At 33.2% G+C, this 17,043-nt stretch overlaps 1 protein-coding gene across 1 annotated transcript in view; it reads left to right on the plus strand.

Moving 5' to 3' along the window:
• Positions 1-12,632: 12,632 nt before the first annotated feature.
• The window catches only part of cacng7b (calcium channel, voltage-dependent, gamma subunit 7b), a 20,206-nt gene continuing 15,795 nt past the window's right edge, over positions 12,633-17,043 (plus strand). The window contains exons 1-2 of the mRNA XM_062064124.1: positions 12,633-12,759; positions 12,869-13,064. Of these exons, the coding sequence (XP_061920108.1) occupies positions 12,652-12,759; positions 12,869-13,064 (304 nt within the window). The 5' untranslated portion in view covers positions 12,633-12,651. The remainder of the gene's footprint in view (positions 12,760-12,868; positions 13,065-17,043) is intronic.

A 17,043-nucleotide genomic window follows, 5' to 3' on the forward strand; every position in this document is an offset into this window, starting at 1 on the left:
TTGAAGGTGGAATGGTTGGAATCGGTTAAAAATGGGCAATTCATTTTGAATGGGGAAAAATTTCCCAGTAAACCTCGAATTCTGGGAAATCTGGGAATTTTTCCAGTTCAAAAAACTATTTTTGTTTTTTTCCTGATTAAGAGGAATGTTTTGATGGTGGAACGGTTGAAGTGGGTTTAAAAATGTGGGAGGAATAATCGCCAGAAAAAAGGGTGGAAATAGGGCTTTGTAAAACCAGGAATTCTGGAAAATCCTGGAATTTTTTTGAACTTGGAAAAAAAGTTTGTTTGAATTTCCAGAATAGTGGAACGTGTTGAAGGTGGAATGGTTGGAATCGGTTTAAAAATTGCCAAATGATTTTGAATGGGAAAAATGTCCCGGGATACCTGGAATTTTGGGAAATCTGGGAATTTTTCCAGTTCAAAAAACTATGTAGTTTTTTGTCCAGATTAAAAGGAATGTTTTGGCGGTGGAACGGTTGAAGTGGGTTGAAAAATGTGGAAGTAATAGTCGCCAGAAAAAAGGGTGGAAATAGGGCTTTGTAAAACCAGGAATTCTGTAAAATCCTTGAATTTTTTTGAACTTGGAAAAAAAGTTTGTTTGAATTTCCAGAATAGTGGAATGTGTTGAAGGTGGAATGGTTGGAATCGGTTGAAAAATGGGCAATTCATTTTGAATGGGGAAAATTTTCCCGGTAAACCTGGAATTCTTGGAAATCTGGGAATTGTTCCAGTTCAAAAAACTATTTTTGTTTTTTTCCTGATTAAGAGGAATGTTTTGATGGTGGAACGGTTGAAGTGGGTTTAAAAATGTGGGAGGAATAATCGCCAGAAAAAAGGGTGGAAATAGGGCTTTGTAAAACCAGGAATTCTGGAAAATCCCGGAATTTTTTTTAACTTGGAAAAAAAGTTTGTTTGAATGTCCAGAATAGTGGAACGTGTTGAAGGTGGAATGGTTGGAATCGGTTTAAAAATTGCCAATTTGTTTTGAATGGGGAAAAATGTCCCGGAAGACCTGGAATTCTGGGAAATCTGGGAATGTTTCCAGTTCAAAAAACTATGTAGTTTTTTTGTCCAGATTAAGAGGAATGTTTTGACGGTGGAACGGTTGAAGTGGGTTGAAAAATGTGGAAGGAGTAGTCGCCAGAAAAAAGGGTGGAAATAGGGCTTTGGCAAACCAGGAATTCTGGAAAATCCTGGAATTTTTTTTAACTTGGGGAAAAAAAGTTTGTTTGAATTTCCAGAATAGTGGAATGTGTTGAAGGTGGAATAGTTGGAATCGGTTGAAAAATGGCCAATTCATTTTGAATGGGGAAAAATGTCCCGGAAAACCTGGAATTCTGGGAAATCTGGGACTTTTTCCAGTTCGAAAAACTATTTAGTTTTTTTGTCCTGGTTAAGAGGAATGTTTTGACGGTGGAACGGTTGAAGTGGGTTGAAAAATGTGGAAGTAGTAGTCGCCAGAAAAAAGGGTGGAAATAGGGCTTTGGGAAACCAGGAATTCTGTAAAATCCTGGAATATTTTTGAACTTGGAAAAAAATTTTGTTTGAATTTCCAGAATAGTGGAATGTGTTGAAGGTGGAATGGTTGGAATCGGTTGAAAAATGGCCAATTCGTTTTTAATAGAGAAAATTTTCCCGGTAAACCTGGAATTCTGGGAATTTTTCCAGTTCAAAAAACTATTTTTGTTTTTGTCCTGATGAAGAGGAATGTTTTGATGGTGGAACGGTTGAAGTGGGTTGAAAAATGTGGAAGGAGTAGTCGCCAGAAAAAAGGGTGGAAATAAGGTTTTGGAATACCAGGAATTCTGGAAAATCCTGGAATTTTTTTTAACTTGGAAAAAAAGTTTGTTTGAATTTCCAGAATAGTGGAATGTGTTGAAGGTGGAATGGTTGGAATCGGTTGAAAAATGGCCAATTCATTTTGAATGGGGAAAAATGTCCCGGAAAACCTGGAATTCTGGGAAATCTGGGAATTTCTCCAGTTCAAAAAACTATTTAGTTTTTTGTCCTTATTAAGACGAATGTTTTGACGGTGGAACGGTTGAAATGGGTTGAAAAATGTGGAAATAGTAGTCGCCAGAAAAAAGGGTGGAAATAGGGCTTTGGGAAACCAGGAATTCTGTAAAATCCTGGAATTTTTTTGAACTTGTAAAAAAAGTGTGTTTGAATTTCCAGAATAGTGGAATGTGTTGAAGGTGGAATGGTTGGAATCGGTTGAAAAATGGCCAATTAATTTTGAATGGGGATAAAATGTCCCGGAAAACCTGGAATTCTGGGAAATCTGGGAATTTCTCCAGTTCAAAAAACTATTTAGTTTTTTGTCCTTATTAAGACGAATGTTTTGACGGTGGAACGGTTGAAGTGGGTTGAAAAACGTGGAAGGAGTAGTCACCAGAAAAAAGGGTGGAAATAGGGCTTTGGCAAACCAGGAATTCTGGAAAATCCTGGAATTTTTTTTAACTTGGGGAAAAAAAGTTTGTTTGAATTTCCAGAATAGTGGAATGTGTTGAAGGTGGAATGGTTGGAATCGGTTGAAAAATGGCCAATTCATTTTGAATGGGGAAACATTTCCCGGTAAACCTGGAATTCTGGGAAATCTGGGAATTTCTCCAGTTCAAAAAACTATTTAGTTTTTTGTCCTTATTAAGACGAATGTTTTGACGGTGGAACGGTTGAAGTGGGTTGAAAAATGTGGAAGTAGTAGTCGCCAGAAAAAAGGGTGGATATAGGGCTTTGGGAAACCAGGAATTCTGTAAAATCCTGGAATTTTTTTGGCCTTGGAAAAAAAGTTTGTTTGAATTTCCAGAATAGTGGAATGTGTTGAAGGTGGAATGGTTGGAATCGGTTAAAAATGGGCAATTCATTTTGAATGGGGAAAAATTTCCCAGTAAACCTCGAATTCTGGGAAATCTGGGAATTTTTCCAGTTCAAAAAACTATTTTTGTTTTTTTCCTGATTAAGAGGAATGTTTTGATGGTGGAACGGTTGAAGTGGGTTTAAAAATGTGGGAGGAATAATCGCCAGAAAAAAGGGTGGAAATAGGGCTTTGTAAAACCAGGAATTCTGGAAAATCCTGGAATTTTTTTGAACTTGGAAAAAAAGTTTGTTTGAATTTCCAGAATAGTGGAACGTGTTGAAGGTGGAATGGTTGGAATCGGTTTAAAAATTGCCAAATGATTTTGAATGGGAAAAATGTCCCGGGATACCTGGAATTTTGGGAAATCTGGGAATTTTTCCAGTTCAAAAAACTATGTAGTTTTTTGTCCAGATTAAAAGGAATGTTTTGGCGGTGGAACGGTTGAAGTGGGTTGAAAAATGTGGAAGTAATAGTCGCCAGAAAAAAGGGTGGAAATAGGGCTTTGTAAAACCAGGAATTCTGTAAAATCCTTGAATTTTTTTGAACTTGGAAAAAAAGTTTGTTTGAATTTCCAGAATAGTGGAATGTGTTGAAGGTGGAATGGTTGGAATCGGTTGAAAAATGGGCAATTCATTTTGAATGGGGAAAATTTTCCCGGTAAACCTGGAATTCTTGGAAATCTGGGAATTGTTCCAGTTCAAAAAACTATTTTTGTTTTTTTCCTGATTAAGAGGAATGTTTTGATGGTGGAACGGTTGAAGTGGGTTTAAAAATGTGGGAGGAATAATCGCCAGAAAAAAGGGTGGAAATAGGGCTTTGTAAAACCAGGAATTCTGGAAAATCCCGGAATTTTTTTTAACTTGGAAAAAAAGTTTGTTTGAATGTCCAGAATAGTGGAACGTGTTGAAGGTGGAATGGTTGGAATCGGTTTAAAAATTGCCAATTTGTTTTGAATGGGGAAAAATGTCCCGGAAGACCTGGAATTCTGGGAAATCTGGGAATGTTTCCAGTTCAAAAAACTATGTAGTTTTTTTGTCCAGATTAAGAGGAATGTTTTGACGGTGGAACGGTTGAAGTGGGTTGAAAAATGTGGAAGGAGTAGTCGCCAGAAAAAAGGGTGGAAATAGGGCTTTGGCAAACCAGGAATTCTGGAAAATCCTGGAATTTTTTTTAACTTGGGGAAAAAAAGTTTGTTTGAATTTCCAGAATAGTGGAATGTGTTGAAGGTGGAATAGTTGGAATCGGTTGAAAAATGGCCAATTCATTTTGAATGGGGAAAAATGTCCCGGAAAACCTGGAATTCTGGGAAATCTGGGACTTTTTCCAGTTCGAAAAACTATTTAGTTTTTTTGTCCTGGTTAAGAGGAATGTTTTGACGGTGGAACGGTTGAAGTGGGTTGAAAAATGTGGAAGTAGTAGTCGCCAGAAAAAAGGGTGGAAATAGGGCTTTGGGAAACCAGGAATTCTGTAAAATCCTGGAATATTTTTGAACTTGGAAAAAAATTTTGTTTGAATTTCCAGAATAGTGGAATGTGTTGAAGGTGGAATGGTTGGAATCGGTTGAAAAATGGCCAATTCGTTTTTAATAGAGAAAATTTTCCCGGTAAACCTGGAATTCTGGGAATTTTTCCAGTTCAAAAAACTATTTTTGTTTTTGTCCTGATGAAGAGGAATGTTTTGATGGTGGAACGGTTGAAGTGGGTTGAAAAATGTGGAAGGAGTAGTCGCCAGAAAAAAGGGTGGAAATAAGGTTTTGGAATACCAGGAATTCTGGAAAATCCTGGAATTTTTTTTAACTTGGAAAAAAAGTTTGTTTGAATTTCCAGAATAGTGGAATGTGTTGAAGGTGGAATGGTTGGAATCGGTTGAAAAATGGCCAATTCATTTTGAATGGGGAAAAATGTCCCGGAAAACCTGGAATTCTGGGAAATCTGGGAATTTCTCCAGTTCAAAAAACTATTTAGTTTTTTGTCCTTATTAAGACGAATGTTTTGACGGTGGAATGGTTGAAATGGGTTGAAAAATGTGGAAATAGTAGTCGCCAGAAAAAAGGGTGGAAATAGGGCTTTGGGAAACCAGGAATTCTGTAAAATCCTGGAATTTTTTTGAACTTGTAAAAAAAGTGTGTTTGAATTTCCAGAATAGTGGAATGTGTTGAAGGTGGAATGGTTGGAATCGGTTGAAAAATGGCCAATTAATTTTGAATGGGGATAAAATGTCCCGGAAAACCTGGAATTCTGGGAAATCTGGGAATTTCTCCAGTTCAAAAAACTATTTAGTTTTTTGTCCTTATTAAGACGAATGTTTTGACGGTGGAACGGTTGAAGTGGGTTGAAAAACGTGGAAGGAGTAGTCACCAGAAAAAAGGGTGGAAATAGGGCTTTGGCAAACCAGGAATTCTGGAAAATCCTGGAATTTTTTTCAACTTGGGGAAAAAAAGTTTGTTTGAATTTCCAGAATAGTGGAATGTGTTGAAGGTGGAATGGTTGGAATCGGTTGAAAAATGGCCAATTCATTTTGAATGGGGAAAAATGTCCCGGAAAACCTGGAATTCTGGGAAATCTGGGACTTTTTCCAGTTCAAAAAACTATTTAGTTTTTTTGTCCTGGTTAAGAGGAATGTTTTGACGGTGGAACGGTTGAAGTGGGTTGAAAAATGTGGAAGTAGTAGTCGCCAGAAAAAAGGGTGGAAATAGGGCTTTGGGAAACCAGGAATTCTGTAAAATCCTGGAATATTTTTGAACTTGGAAAAAAAGTTTGTTTGAATTTCCAGAATAGTGGAATGTGTTGAAGGTGGAATGGTTGGAATCGGTTGAAAAATGGCCAATTCATTTTGAATGGGGAAAATTTTCCCGGTAAACCTGGAATTCTGGGAAATCTGGGAATTTTTCCAGTTCAAAAAACTATTTTTGTTTTTGTCCTGATTAAGAGGAATGTTTTGACGGTGGAACGGTTGAAGTGGGTTGAAAAATGTGGAAGGAGTAGTCGCCAGAAAAAAGGGTGGAAATAAGGTTTTGGAATACCAGGAATTCTGGAAAATCCTGGAATTTTTTTTAACTTGGAAAAAAAGTTTGTTTGAATTTCCAGAATAGTGGAATGTGTTGAAGGTGGAATGGTTGGAATCGGTTGAAAAATGGCCAATTCATTTTGAATGGGGAAAAATGTCCCGGAAAACCTGGAATTCTGGGAAATCTGGGAATTTCTCCAGTTCAAAAAACTATTTAGTTTTTTTGTCCTTATTAAGACGAATGTTTTGACGGTGGAACGGTTGAAGTGGGTTGAAAAATGTGGAAGTAGTAGTCGCCAGAAAAAAGGGTGGAAATAGGGCTTAGGGAAACCAGGTATTCTGTAAAATCCTGGAATTTTTTGGGATTTGGAAAAAAAGTTTGTTTGAATTTCCAGAATAGTGGAATGTGTTGAAGGTGGAATGGTTGGAATCGGTTGAAAAATGGCCAATTCATTTTGAATGGGGAAAATTTTCCCGGTAAACCTGGAATTCTGGGAAATCTGGGAATTTTTCCAGTTCAAAAAACTATTTTTGTTTTTTTCCTGATTAAGAGGAATGTTTTGATGGTGGAACGGTTGAAGTGGGTTTAAAAATGTGGGAGGAATAATCGCCAGAAAAAAGGGTGGAAATAGGGCTTTGGCAAACCAGGAATTCTGGAAAATCCTGGAAATTTTTTTCACTTGGGGAAAAAAAGTTTGTTTGAATTTCCAGAATAGTGGAATGTGTTGAAGGTGGAATGGTTGGAATCGGTTAAAAATGGGCAATTCATTTTGAATGGGGAAAAATTTCCCGGTAAACCTGGAATTCTGGGAAATCTGGGAATTTTTCCAGTTCAAAAAACTATTTTTGTTTTTTTCCTGATTAAGAGGAATGTTTTGATGGTGGAACAGTTGAAGTGGGTTTAAAAATGTGGGAGGAATAATCGCCAGAAAAAAGGGTGGAAATAGGGCTTTGTAAAACCAGGAATTCTGGAAAATCCTGGATTTTTTTTTTTACTTGGGGAAAAAAAGGTAGTTTGAATTTCCAGAATAGTGGAATGTGTTGAAGGTGGAATGGTTGGAATCGGTTGAAAAATGGCCAATTAATTTTGAATGGGGAAAAAATGTCCCGGAAAACATAGAATTCTGGGAAATATGGGAATTTCTCCAGTTCAAAAAACTATTTAGTTTTTTGTCCTTATTAAGACGAATGTTTTGACGGTGGAACGGTTGAAGTGGGTTTAAATATGTGGAAGTAGTAGTCGCCAGAAAAAAGGGTGGAAATAGGGCTTTGGGAAACCAGGAATTCTGTAAAATCCTGGAATTTTTTTGAACTTGGAAAAAAAGTTTGTTTGAATTTCCAGAATAGTGGAATGTGTTGAAGGTGGAATGGTTGGAATCGGTTGAAAAATGGCCAATTCATTTTGAATGGGGAAAAAATTCCCGGTAAACCTGGAATTCTGGGAAATCTGGGAATTTTTCCCGTTCAAAAAACTATTTTTGTTTTTTTCCCGATTAAGAGGAATGTTTTGATGGTGGAACGGTTGAAGTGGGTTTAAAAATGTGGGAGGAATAATCGCCAGAAAAAAGGGTGGAAATAGGGCTTTGTAAAACCAGGAATTCTGGAAAATCCTGGAATTTTTTTGAACTTGGAAAAAAAGTTTGTTTGAATTTCCAGAATAGTGGAATGTGTTGAAGGTGGAATGGTTGGAATCGGTTGAAAAATGGCCAATTCATTTTGAATGGGGAAAAATGTCCCGGAAAACCTGGAATTCTGGGAAATCTGGGAATTTTTGGAATTTGTCAAGGGATAGCCCGCGATTCCCGAATAGGCTGAACAGTTTGAAGTTGGAACGCTTTGAATCGGGTGAAAAATGCGGAAGGTAGAGCGCGGCAAAATCTGGAAAAGAAGAAGAAGTTGAATAATGAATACATGCATTTTGGAAGCCTTGGATCATTCACACAATGAACTGTCACCGGCTCCGAGGCGATGCAGCAGCTCAACATGTCAATACAGCAGCGAGGGCTCGTTAGCTGTCTGTCATCAATGGCTCTTTTATTTAGTGTCGCGGCACAATGACTGAACTTGGGACTATTTGTTCCTGAAACACACAAACGTCGACTGCTTGTTGACATATCCGGAACAACTATTACATTTCATGGTGATGTGGGACGCCGCCAAGGAGGGAAATAGTCGCTGCTGAGTCACAAACGTGAGCCGACCGCCTCCGTTTTGGAGCGCGTTGAAGATGAAATTGTCACGCTAACCTTTACTAGCGCTGGAAGAGGAGGATGACTTCACCTTCAGCACTAACTGGCGCAGACAGGAGAGGAGGAGGAGGAGGAGGAGGAGGAGGAGGAGGAGGAGGAGGAGGAGGGTCGCCATGGGCAGGATTTTACACCCCGCCTCCAATCCTAACAAGTTCCCTTACGTGACCCACACACACACACACACACACACAACACACACACACACACACACACCTTCTTGTATTTCTTACCTTCTTGAGACGTGAGAAAAATGCCTCCCTCTTTAGGACCACCTTTTCTAGATATATAAAGATGTGTATTTACAACATTAATAATATATACATACTATGCACATATAAAAAAAGCTTGTTGTGAAAAATGAGTTGGAATTTCAAAAGAAAAAGGTCACCATTTCACAAGAAAAACTCGGAATTTTGGCAGTATTATAATAAAAGTCGTCATTTTACTCAACGCAAGTCAAAATTTCACAAGAGAAGCTGAACATTTGTGCAATATTATGATAAAAGTTGGAATTTTACTCAATAACAGTCGCAGTTTTACAAGGAAAAGCTTAAAGTGTTGGCAATTTTATGAAAAGAGTCGTCATTTTACTCGACAAAAGTCACAAATTTGTAAGAACACTTTCAAATGTTGGCAATATTTTAATAATAATCGGAATTTTACTTGGCAAAATGATGACAAAAGACATAATTTTACTCAAAAAATGTCACTGTTTTACAAGAACGACAAAAAAATGGGCAATATTGTGATCAAAGTCAGAATTTTATATGACAAATGTCGCCATTTTGCATTAAAAAGTAATAATTTTACATTAAAAATAATTATTTTACGAGAAAATATTGCAGTATTACAGAAACAGAAAGAATATGAGAAATTGTTCCCAATTTTATTTTTAAAAAAAAAAGTCGACACATTCTGAGAAAAAGGCTGCTTTTATTTATTAATTTTTTAGAATTTTTTGTTTGTAATTGGTTTTTAGTCATCTTGAGACATGAGAAAAATGCCTCCCTCTTTAGGACCACCTTTTCTAGATATATAAAGATGTGTATTTACAACATTAATAATATATACATACTATGCATCACAATTTCACAAGAAAAACTTAGAATGTTGGCAGTATTATAATAAAAGTCGTCATTTTACTCAACACAAGTCAACATTTTACAAGAGAAACTGAACATTTGTGCAATATTATGATAAAAGTTGGAATTTTACTCGACAAAAGTCCAAATTTTATAAGAAAACTTTAAAATGTTGGTAACATTATAATAATAACCTGAATTTTACTTGGCAAAATGATGACAAAAGACATAATTTTACTCAAAAAATGTCACTGTTTTACAAGAACAACAAAAAAATGGGCAATATTGTGATAAAAGTCAGAATTTTATATGACAAATGTCACCATTTTGCACTAAAAAGTAATAATTTTACATTAAAAATAATAATTTTACGTGAAAATATTGCAATATTACAGAAACAGAAAGAATATGAGAAATTGTTCCCAATTTTATAAAAAAAAAAAAAAGTTGACACATTGTGAGAAAAAGGCTGCTTTTAGTATTTTTATTTATTTATTTTTTTGAATTTTTTGTTTGTAATTGGTTTTTAGTCATCTTGAGACGTGAGAAAAATGCCTCCCTCTTTAGGACCACCTTTTCTAGATATATAAAGATGTGTATTTACAACATTAATAATATATACATACTATGCATCACAATTTCACAAGAAAAACTTAGAATGTTGGCAGTATTATAATAAAAGTCGTCATTTTACTCAACAGAAGTCAACATTTTACAAGAGAAACTGAACATTTGTGCAATATTATGATAAAAGTTGGAATTTTACACAATAACAGTCGCAGTTTTACAAGAAAAAGCTTAAAATGTTGGCAATTTTATGAAAAGAGTCGTCATTTTACTCGACAAAAGTCACAAATTTGTAAGAACACTTTCAAATGTTGGCAATATTTTAATAATAATCGGAATTTTACTTGGCAAAATGATGACAAAAGTCATAATTTTACTCAAAAAATGTCACAGTTTTACAAGAACAACAAAAAAATGGGCAATATTGTGATAAAAGTCAGAATTTTATATGACAAATGTCGCCATTTTGCATTAAAAAGTAATAATTTTACATTAAAAATAATTATTTTACGAGAAAATATTGCAGTATTACAGAAACAGAAAGAATATGAGAAATTGTTCCCAATTTTATTTTAAAAAAAAAAAGTCGACACATTGTGAGAAAAAGGCTGCTTTTAGTTCTTTTTTTTGATTTTTTTTTTGAATTTTTTGTTTGTAATTGGTTTTTAGTCATCTTGAGACGTGAGAAAAATGCCTCCCTCTTTAGGACCACCTTTTCTAGATATATAAAGATGTGTATTTACAACATTAATAATATATACATACTATGCATCACAATTTCACAAGAAAAACTTAGAATGTTGGCAGTATTATAATAAAAGTCGTCATTTTACTCAACAGAAGTCAACATTTTACAAGAGAAACTGAACATTTGTGCAATATTAGGATAAAAGTTGGAATTTTACTCGACAAAAGTCCAAATGTTATAAGAAAACTTTAAAATGTTGGTAACATTATAATAATAATCTGAATTTTACTTGGCAAAATGATGACAAAAGACATAATTTTACTCAAAAGTCACTGTTTTACAAGAACGACAAAAAAATGGGCAATATTGTGATAAAAGTCAGAAATTTATATGACAAATGTCACCATTTTGCACTAAAAAGTAATAATTTTACATTAAAAATAATAATTTTACGTGAAAATATTGCAATATTACAGAAACAGAAAGAATATGAGAAATTGTTCCCAATTTTATAAAAAAAAAAAAAGTTGACACATTGTGAGAAAAAGGCTGCTTTTAGTTCTTTTATTTATTTATTTTTTTGAATTTTTTGTTTGTAATTGGTTTTTGGTCATCTTGAGACGTGAGAAAAATGCCTCCCTCTTTAGGACCACCTTTTCTAGATATATAAAGAAGTGTATTTACAACATTAATAATATATACATACTATGCATCACAATTTCACAACAAAAACTTAGAATGTTGGCAGTATTATAATAAAAGTCGTCATTTTACTCAACACAAGTCAACATTTTACAAGAGAAACTGAACATTTGTGCAATATTATGATAAAAGTTGGAATTTTACTCAATAACAGTCGCAGTTTTACAAGAAAAGCTTAAAATGTTGGCAATTTTATGAAAAGAGTCGTCATTTTACTCGGCAAAAGTCACAATTTTGTAAGAAAACTTTAAAATGTTGGCAATATTATAATAATAATCGGAATTTTACTTGGCAAAATGATGACAAAAGTCATCATTTTACTCAAAAAAATGTCCGTTTTACAAGAACAACAAAAAAAATTGGCAATATTGTGATAAAAGTCAGAATTTTATATGACAAATGTCTACATTTTGCATTACAAAGTAATAATTTTACATTAAAAATAATTATTTTACGAGAAAATATTGCAATATTACAGAAACAGAAAGAATATGAGAAATTGTTCCCAATTTTATTTAAAAAAAAAATTCGACACATTGTGAGAAAAAGGCTGCTTTTAGTTACTTTATTTATTTTTTTGAATTTTTTTGTTTGTAATTGGTTTTTAGTCTTCATTATTTACTTCATGTTTTGCAATTTTATGATAAAAGTTGGAATTTTACTCAATAACAGTCGCAGTTTTACAAGGAAAGCTTAAAATGTTGGCAATTTTATGAAAAGAGTCGTCATTTTACTCGACAAGTCACACTTTTGTAAGAATACTTCAAATTGTTGGCAATATTTTAATATTAATCGGAATTTTACTTGGCAAAATGATGACAAAAGTAATCATTTTACTCAAAAAAATGTCACTGTTTTACAACACCAATTAAAAAAATAGGCAATATTGTGATAAAAGTCCGAATTTTGTATGACAAATGTCACCATTTTGCATTAAAAAGTAATAATTTTACATTAAAAATAATTATTTTGCGAGAAAATATTGCAATGTTACAAAAACAAAAAGAATATGAGAAATTGTTCCCAATTTTATAAGAAAAAAGTCGACACATTGTGAGAAAAATACTGATTTTAGTTCATTTATTTAAAAAAAATTGTAATTGGTTTTTAATCTTCATTATTTACTTCGTTATTACAGTATGTCTCTATACACATATTTATTTATTTTTTTTTATAATTTTTGGCCAAAACGGTCAAATTTCAATTTCTTGCACACACTTGTTATTTCATATGTTGACCAGAGGGGAAGCACTTTTAAAAGCGACACACAGTCAATTTGAAAAATCCCTCCTTTTTGGGACCACCCTCATTTTGATGGATGTCACCCCCAGGGGTCTAATTTTAGTTTTTAGTAACGTGCTTAAGTCTGATGACAAAGAAGTCAGGGACCACAGATGGCCCCTGTGCCACACTTTGGACAACCCAGCTGTAGAAGCTAACTGTTAATGGCCACTATAGTCTTAGTAGCGTCGTGTATTTGTTCATCCTATGCTCACATATGGCTTGTCTTACGTCAGCACAGGAAGTGGTCAAATCAGCCGTTGAAATCCTGACTTTGGAGCAATGTTCACGGACTCTAGTATTTGGCTCTCTATTAGATGCAATGGTTTTCCGTATTGGGACCATGATTTATGTACTAACTTGTAGAAATACAAGAACACACACACACTTACACACCCCTGACCCTCTCCCCGCTGTGCCCCCCCCCCCCCCAGATGAGTTCGTGCAGCAGCCGGGCGTTGACCATCCTGTCCACGGTGTTCGGGGCCTGCGGGTTGCTGCTGGTGGGCGTGGCCGTGTCCACAGACTACTGGCTCATCATGGTGGAGGGAGTCATCCTGCAGCAGAACCAGACAATGGAGGTCAAGATGGCTCTGCACTCGGGCCTCTGGAGGGTTTGCTTCGTCGCCGGTAGGATGATAGTGTTGTTGTTTTGCTTTTTTACAACATTTTACGGTAAATGGAAAAACCCTACCACTGTTTTTTTGGGAGCGGTTTTTACGGAAAAAGCCGGCAGCTTAGTTGCCGGAATTTTTAAAATTCAGTACAAGTTATTTTTTTTATTCTGCCGACTTCGCTGCCAGTTTTTCTACCGTAAAAACAAATGTACCCTCTTTCCATTTACAGTAATACACCGTTAAAAACAACAACCCTACATTTTTACAGTCAAAAACTGGCAGCTCGGTCAACAGAACTTTAACGCAAAAAAACAGTAGAAGTTTTTTTCAATTAATTTACAGTAATATGCTGTAAAGAACAACGTAAAATGTATTGTCATTTTTATTAATTTGATGGGTAGTTAAGTATTTTTATGTAGACAAACAAATGTTTGGAAAGTATGATAATATACTATATGATATAATAATATAATATAATAATATATATAATAATATATAATATTAATAATAATAATGTAATAGTATACATAATATATATAATATAATAATAATAATACATTTTTTCAACTAATTTACAGTAATATGCTGTAAAGAACAACATAAAATATATTGTCATTTTTATCAATTTGATGGGTAGTTAAGTATTTTTATGTAGACAAACAAATGTTTGGAAAGTATGATAATATACTGTATAATATAATAATATAATATATAATATTATACTATACATAATATATATAATAATAATAATAATATAATATACATAATATATATAATATATAGTATAATAATAATAATAATAATACAATATATATAATATAATATATAATATAATAATAATAATACATTTTTTCAACTAATTTACAGTAATATGCTGTAAAGAACAATGTAAAATGTATTGTCATTTTTATCAATTTGATGGGTAGTTAAGTATTTTTATGTAGACAAACAAATGCTTGGAAAGTATGATAATATACTATATAATATATAATATTATATTATACAGAATAATAATAATAATAATATCATATACATAATATATAATATATAATATAATGATAATAATAATATAATATATATAATATAATATATAATATAATAATAATAATAATATACATAATATATAATATAATAATAAAAGTAATAATAATAATATATACATAATAAATATAATATATAATATAATAATAATATACATAATATATATAATAATAATAATAATAATATACATAATATACATAATATAATAATAATAATAATAATATAGTAATATAATTTATATAATATACGGTATATAATATACTATAATATATTTGATGCAATATTGGATAATATTAAAGTTTAAAAGGGACGCAATTTCAAGCAGTACATATATTATTTCCTGTCAAAATGACAAAAATCCATTACATTTAGTGAGAAAATATGAAGTACTTTATTGACACGTATCATTTCCAGGTGTTTGCGGGCCAGATAAAAAATGATGTCGCGGGCCAGATGTGGCCCCCGGGCTTTGAGTTTGACACCTCTGGTTTAAATAGTCACAGCTGTGGTCAATCAATTTGTTCTAATAAATCGAGAACAACTTCAAAATGAAAGTGCACAAATATTAAGACGAAATGTGAAAATTGTAGAAACTAAATCAAAGACTCCGCACAGTATCATAGGATAATAAAATCATAAAAAAGGTGTGGACAACCATTTTATTAACTGCACTTTTTGCCGCGCACCTCTTTATTTTTTTAAAAAAAATTTATTACGTTTTTTTGGGGAGAGTGCGTGTTTTTTTCCCTGTATAATCTTTATTTACATACCTTAATTGTTTCCATGTAACGCGGCAGTAAAACGGCTGATCGAGCAAAACAGAAGTCATGGCCATGGACCCACGAGCTGCCAATCAGCTAAACAGACTCGATAACGCCGCGGTGACGTTTTGGTGAATTCCCTGAGGAATTTGCGAAACTGAAACAATACAAAACAAGTTGCCATTGTAAGTTAGCTGATGCTAACGACGCCGGCTTGATCACATGACGATGGCACGTACAAATGTGCATGAAAACACTCCTACAGACGTCACACGTGGGGACGGTTTAGTGGGAAATAATTCATTTTGGTTATATTTTAAAAATGACAAACGTTGCTTGGAGTGATGAACGAAGAATCCGCGCCAGTTGAAACGCTACGGACAGTTAGAAGACGGGACGGCACTTCTACTTCCGGTTGAAGGCTCAAGTCGAAACAGAAGAGCACCGCATCGGACTTTTATCACAATGTTGCCAATTTTTTTGTTGTTCTTGTAAAATAGTGACATTTTTTGGATAAAAATAATGACTTTTGTTATAATTTTGCCAAGTAAAATTCCCATTATTATTATAATATTGCCAACATTTTAAAGTTTTCTTATAAAATTGTAACTTTTTTCAAGTAAAATTACGACTCTTTTCATAAAATTTACCACATTTTGCTTGTTTTTATATTTTTAAACTATTTGCATTATGGCCGCCAGCGAAGAAAAATCCATAAATTCGCCGCAGGGTTTCAAGCAATTTACAGTAATTGGAATATACAGTGAATGATATTTGCTAACTCTTATTTTGATCTTTTTATTTAAATGCAGTGACTTTATGACTCCAGCAGATGGCGCCATTAGACAACAACACGGTACCAGGGCAGTGTCAGTACAGCCATTGAGTGTGTCACACACTCGCTGATGCGTCAATAACAAAACATCTTATTCCTCCCTGCCAATCATGAACAAAAGACATCATGAAAATTACATAGAATTAAATCTATTGTAATAGTTATAATAGTAATAATATATTTTATTTGTAAAAGCACTTTACATTGAACAAACAACCTCAAAGTGCTACAGTGCATTTAAAAAATAACAACGCTACAACCACAAATAGCTGCCCCCAACGAGTAAAATAAATAGTAAAATAAAATAAAAACTACAACAGCCTAATAGCTAGAACTAGCACACATATATATATCTAACAAAATTTGTTTTTGGTTTTTTTTAAGGGTTTTTAAGCCTTTTTTAAAAGCATTCACAGTCTGTGGTGCCCTCAGGTGGTCAGGGAGAGCGTTCCACAGACTGGGAGCGGTGGGGCAAAAGGCCCGGTCTCCCATAGTTCGGAGTTAGTAGGTTAGTATTATTGAAATACATGATATTGCTTAAAAATAAAACCAAAATACTTAAGTACAAAAACGACTTACAATGTACAACAAAAAGTATTTCAGTGTTGTTTTCTCAAAAAAACAAAAAAAAATATTTGTGTCTGTATTATTAAATAAAAATGTACTTACTCTTTTGGTTTTATTCTCATAAAATGATTTTTTTTTTCTTGTAAAATTTATTTTTGCAATTTGTCTCTGTGTGACATATTAACTTTAATCTAATAATAATTATGACTTTATTCTTGCAATACAACTTAATTCTAGTCAAACTCAAACCTTTTTCTCTAAACATTGATGATAAAAGTGCAACTTTATTCTTGTAATTTAAAATGTTTTTTTATCCGCTTTACCATCACACAATGTTCTGCTTTTTTTATTTTTTACTATTTTTAGTTTATATTCATAATTCTTGAATAAATAGCCTTTATTCTCATTATAATGTGTATTTGTACTTAATATTTTGAGCAAAATGATGGCTTTATTTTAATAATCATGACTTTATTGTATATATTATTGTCATTATTTTGCTCATAGGGTTAGGTGTTCAAAATAGCTAAAAACAATAAATGTGCCACACAATGTTGACTTAATTATTGCAGTATTTCTGCTTTTTTTTTTTTTTTTTTTACTATTTTTAGTTTAAATTCATAATTCTTGAATAAATAGCCTTTATTCTCATTAAATTGTGTATTTGTCTTTAATATTTTGAGCAAAATGATGGCTTTATTATAATAATCATGACTTTATTGTATATATTATTGTCATTATTTTGCTCATAGGGGCTAAGGTTAGTGGTTAAAATAGCTAAAAACAAC

Source organism: Entelurus aequoreus, linkage group LG11, assembly GCF_033978785.1.
Source record: "Entelurus aequoreus isolate RoL-2023_Sb linkage group LG11, RoL_Eaeq_v1.1, whole genome shotgun sequence".
Classification (NCBI taxonomy): domain Eukaryota; kingdom Metazoa; phylum Chordata; class Actinopteri; order Syngnathiformes; family Syngnathidae; genus Entelurus; species Entelurus aequoreus.